This window comes from Lathyrus oleraceus, chromosome 5, assembly GCF_024323335.1.
Source record: "Lathyrus oleraceus cultivar Zhongwan6 chromosome 5, CAAS_Psat_ZW6_1.0, whole genome shotgun sequence".
In the NCBI taxonomy this organism is placed as follows: domain Eukaryota; kingdom Viridiplantae; phylum Streptophyta; class Magnoliopsida; order Fabales; family Fabaceae; genus Lathyrus; species Lathyrus oleraceus.
This window is the reverse complement of record NC_066583.1, coordinates 42,461,804-42,467,393: the sequence shown is the minus strand read 5'-3', so window position 1 is coordinate 42,467,393 and position 5,590 is coordinate 42,461,804. Positions and strand designations below refer to the sequence as shown.

General features: G+C 34.7%; 1 protein-coding gene across 1 annotated transcript; it reads left to right on the top strand.

Annotated features, from left to right (window-relative positions):
• The first annotated feature begins 1,567 nt into the window (after window positions 1-1,567).
• Window positions 1,568-5,327, top strand: LOC127080310 (gamma carbonic anhydrase 2, mitochondrial). The gene is made up of 5 exons (XM_051020639.1): window positions 1,568-1,861; window positions 2,133-2,276; window positions 3,012-3,137; window positions 3,223-3,374; window positions 4,731-5,327. The coding sequence occupies exons 1-5, from the start codon at window positions 1,747-1,749 to the stop codon at window positions 5,013-5,015; spliced, it is 822 nt and encodes a 273-aa protein (XP_050876596.1). The 5' UTR covers window positions 1,568-1,746; the 3' UTR covers window positions 5,016-5,327.
• Window positions 5,328-5,590: the final 263 nt, after the last annotated feature.

Below are 5,590 nucleotides of genomic sequence, written 5' to 3'. Positions count from 1 at the left end.
ACTCATTCGAGATTTAGCCAGAGAGTTTCCGTATTTTAGTTTGGAGACTAGGTAGTGAGTCAATGCTCTGGTCATGTAACACGGGATAGATTAGTAGTATTGAACTCATATCTTATTTGGATATGTGTTATGTTATTACTTGTGAACACGTTTGATTGCAATTGCTGTTTGAGATGCCATAGTGCCAAATATTCTGGATATGGTTTTATTTTATCTTGAGGAGATTATTGAGAGATGATCATGGTATGAGACATGGATCATTTTATGAAATGCATGAGTATTCTTTATTTTCCGCTGCGAACGCATATTCTTGAATATTCATGAGATTTGAAGTGTGTTATTTTGAATGACCAGGTGTATTGTATATTGATGATGAATGATGTTTGGTTTTTGAAAGCTTTTAGTTTTTGAAAACGTCGATGTGACGCCCTTTTGTTTATATGCGTGCTTATTCACTCTGATTATATGTTAAGTAATTTGGGGTAGAAAAAGGGGTGTTACATATTTTCCTGAGAGGTTTCTGCGACATTATGGGTATGTCCAGGGCATCTCACGATCAGTTATGGATGTTCCAATTTTAGGCATTGATAGGTGGTTTTAGATTAACATCATCAGCTCTACCTGTGCCATTAGAGATACCGTAGTGAGGGTTCAACATGATGTGCAGTGTGACGATGGTTACCTAGAGTGGTACCTTACTATATCACATCTTCGCACCATCCCACTTATTGATCATATAAATGATGTTGTGCCTTCCGATGCTTGGCTACATGTAGATAACGTGTCGCCGCCTCCACCTGATGTTGATGATCAACAGCGCCTTCAGATGATTGTTGTTATTATGGATAACCTTATGGGTTTGGTAAGCCTATATGGTGAGGTTTTTACCAGATTATTGCAGGTGGCACACATAGCTCGTGAGGGGACTACTTAGATATTTTATTTGACATTTGTATTATTTGTATATTTCGTGACTCATAATATTTAGCACCGTACTTCTTATTACATAATAGTTTGTCGCTTACAATTTCAGATGATGAACATAACTTAACACACTACAAATAACATAAATTAACAATAATAAATAATAACAAACCCTAGACACTATCAGATGACTCTGGACGTTTCAACATCTTGATTATGTCGTCGATAAATCTTGAAATTGTCGCATCAAACTCGATCGATCCCTTAGTTAGCCTATAGTGAAATGTTCTCTACAAAACCTTCAAATCTTCATTGGTCTTCAACTTAATAAGATTGTATTTAATCCTTCCAATCCTTCCATGAGTATCAATTCAATCTTCGCGAAACTCGATCTTTCTCACCTTTCTGTTATCGGTGTCGGACAACAATTCATTCAACTTGGATGTCAAGGCGATAAGACATTTTCTTAAAATTTCCAATAAGAAAAAGAGAATTTAAAATTATCGGTATGATTTTATACGGATAAAATATTTTAAAATTTTTGGTATTATTTAATTCTAACATTCGCATTTTTTCACTAAAATTTGTCCAAAAGTAATCGAGCTATTAAGAAAATAAGTGGAGTGTAAGTTTAATTCGGAGGGTGGCAAATTAAATTCTTAAGGAGTGAAATGGACATACGTTTTTGATGAAAACCCCAAATTGCCCTCTCCATGAAAGGGGCTATTCATTTCACGTCTACCTCAGCCTCTCAGTCTCTTTCTCATCTGAAGCTCAAAACTCAAATCAAACACCAAAAATTGTTAACACTTGATTGAACAAATGGGAACCCTTGGAAGAGCCATATACACCGTCGGGTCATGGATTCGAGGAACCGGACAGGCCATTGATCGCCTCGGTTCCCGCTTCCACGGCGGCTATTACATCGAAGAACAGCGTCAGTCTTCTTCCTCCTCCTTTTCCATAATTCAATTTCAATTTCTCTTTTCCCTTATCGTACTTTCTTCGTTGATATGCAAATTTAATCTTAGATTGATTTATCATTTCGTTATTCTTTTTTGCAATTTTCATTCGGTATCATGATTTTTAGTTTTATGGGTATTTTTACAATTTGGCTTGCATCAAATGTTATTTCTGTGATATTTACTGTTTTGTTTTGCCATTCTGCTGTGAAATGTATTGAGTAGTTTTTTCATTGTTGTGTTTAGTGTCTAGACATAGAACTCTGCTGAACATATTTGACAAGGCTCCTGTTCTTGATAAGGATGTGTTTGTTGCACCGAGTGCCGCTGTTATTGGAGATGTGCAGATTGGAAAGGGGTCGTCGATTTGGTATGGATCTGTATTGAGAGGTAAGGGAACTTGATTCGGCAATTAGATATGAATTGTACGCCATTTGGTTTAAATGATCTGATGCTTTTGCAAATGCAATCAAATATTTTTTTGTAATGCTTTGTGGGTATGTTTGTATTTGTTTATTTGAGTTTACGTATTAGCATAAGAATTTGTGGGACTGTTTGAGTTGAGAGTGCTTGTAGAAATAACTTACAACATATCCATAAGTTGTTTTCAGCTTATTTGTTAATCTCTCTAGGACAACTAATGAAAGCAGATGTAGAGGAGTCAAGCAACTAGAGGTAGAGGAAGACCTAGAAAATTTATAAGAGAAGTTATTGAGAAAGATCTCGAGATTAACGATCCGAATAGAAACATGGTCTTGGTTAAAGCATTATGGCGGAAGTTGATTCATATAGTCGACCCCATTTAGTGGGATAAAGTTTGATTTTTGTCGTTGCTATAAGATAAAAATAGCTTATACAGAAGCACTTATAACTATAAGCGCTGAATTAAGTTGTTCATCCAAACAAAACCAATTTCATATGAGATACATTTATGTAAAACGAAGACAATAACTTTGTGCAACTCCAATAAAAGTGTCTTTCTTATATTTTAAAACACTGGTTTCATGGGAAGTTGCATTATTCCGATCTTCTAAAGTAGATTAAATGTGAAATCTTTGTGAATTTCTGTTTTTGTACTTAATAATTATATGTGGCAATCATATTCAAACTTTACATTATGGATAGGTGATGTTAACCGCATCAGAGTTGGAAGTGGAACTAACATACAGGATAACTCCCTGGTGCATGTTGCAAAGTCAAACCTAAGTGGGAAGGTGTTGCCTACTATAATCGGGGATAATGTTACCGTAGGTAAGTAATATTTTTCCACGATCAACAATGTGCTACATTCTACAGTTAAATGGAAATTTCAAATGGAAATTTTTTCACTGAGCAGGTCATAGTGCTGTTTTACATGGATGTACTGTTGAGGATGAGGCTTTTGTTGGTATGGGTGCAATTCTACTCGATGGAGTAGTTGTTGAGAAAAATGCCATGGTTGCTGCTGGAGCCCTTGTGAGGCAGAATACAAAGGTTCCATCTGGCGAGGTATGTCTATGGGCGTGTTCTGTCTGGTTACCCTTTTACCCGAATTAGGATTATATACCTGTTAGTCTTAACTGTTTTTGTAAATAATTTTCATGTCTAAGTGAGCATACTACACTACCAGTCTAGGAATAGGGGCTTCAATTATATTCTATTTCTGTTTTGTTTAGTTTAAGGATTTTTCTAGGGACATACTTAAGTTATATAGATATTTTTAGGATAAGTATTGTAGCATTGAGGCCGTTTAATATAATATGCATGACAAATATTCTCTGAGTTTATATTTGTAGTATTTTATTTAGTTGTTTTGAAATTTTATCCAACAATCTCATTATGTTTTGGTATCCAAGAGGTTTCTGCAACATATAAAGCCCTTGTTTTTTCTTCAAACTTGAACCTCATCTATTCTGCATTATAGCTGCTATTTTTCCATCTCTCTGTGTCACCACTACCGCTGCGACCCGAGTCATCACCATTGACATGTACAGCCACAACAGAAAAAAATCTACTGTCAGGCATGAGTTTGGTTTGGTTCTAAAATAAACTCCTAGAAAACACAGATATCACAAAAGACCAAACATGATATGACATAGAACATAACATAGCCTTTTTAAAACACAAATCTTAAATTAAAAGACAGATTGAATGGTTTAAAAGTGTGCAATGTAGACATAAATAAAGTATTATTATTTTATAATTATTACTATGGTTTTCTCATATGTATCTATATAGGTATACAGATTCAAAAGATAAAGGTAGAATATTGTGAAATTAAGTAAGGAGCATCTGAAGTGTATGACATGGACACTAGTTGTCCCATATGGATACAACTACCATTTTTAAGTGTCTTTGCTTCCTTGCTAAATCTTCACCCTTCTTAACTAGATATATCACTTTTCTTAACTGTTACATGATAGTAATATCATGATTATTACATTGCCTCATCTTTAAACAATTCCTCTTGAATTTTACGTACCTGCTTATGCCTTTTATCATAAGTTTCACGGATTCAAGCTATTTATATATTTTCTCTTGGAGAAAAATCTAATAAATATATCTAGTTTAGCCTTCTAAAATGCTTTTGAGTTTCAAAACATCATCTGAAAATTACCATGTTAGTCTATTACGAGGAGCACCTTTGAATGTTGTCAGTCAGGTAATTTAGCAGACATGGTTGGCCCAACTTCAAGACTGTAGCATATTATGAATTTTTAGCTCATGAATATTTTTCATGCAATGAAAAGTCTGAATTTTGATTTTGTCTTTACCTGGGCACAGCTGGATAATAAAGTTTTTTTTTTAAATACTTGCTATGTCTATCATTCATGACCTGTAAACACAAACTTGCATATTTTGCAGGTTTGGGCAGGCAATCCAGCTAAGTTTCTGAGAAAGCTCACTGATGAAGAGATAGCTTTTATCTCCCAGTCAGCCACCAATTATACTAACCTTGCACAGGTCCATGCAGCTGAAAATTCGAAGTCCTACGATGAAATTGCATTTGAGAAGGTGCTGCGTAAGAAGTATGCAACGAAAGATGAGGAATATGACTCTATGTTGGGTGTTGTTCGTGAGATCCCACCAGAACTTATTCTTCCTGATAATATCTTGCCTGATAAAGCAAACAAAGCTCTTCAAAATTGAGTTCTTGAAAAGCAGTGTCTTCAATTCTAATCTTGAAATGGCATAAAGGTGTATTGTTTTTTTTTTCTTTCAAATTCATGGAAGAGGGGTAGTTTTGGATCCTAATAACACCAAACATTTTCTAGGCTAGAGTTATGGCTCATTCCAAGTTCCAGGAAGCAATTGCTCATAATATTTCAAACTGTGTTCTCCACTTTGGGAAAGGTAAGTAAGTGGGTGGAAGGATTGTGTTTGTTGAACTTTAGTGTTTGATGTACTTTCCGTTTCTTCATTTTTTTTCCAATGGAAAAAATAGTGTCAAGATTTAGTTAATCTAAAGCGTTTCTTATAGTGTCATAGACCATAAGAATATATCATTGCACTGAAACAAATTAAAACCATTCACGGTGCTTGATTGATTCAACATTTCGGTATATTGAAAGGAACTAAACTCACATTCTGACAAAAGAATGTTCATATCTCAGCTAAGATTATTTGGTGGTAGAGAACATATTTAAAAGAAACGTTTTGCAATGCATGAAAATTAAACTCTACAAATTAGTACTCACTTCATCCCACCATTTGCCTTAGCATGT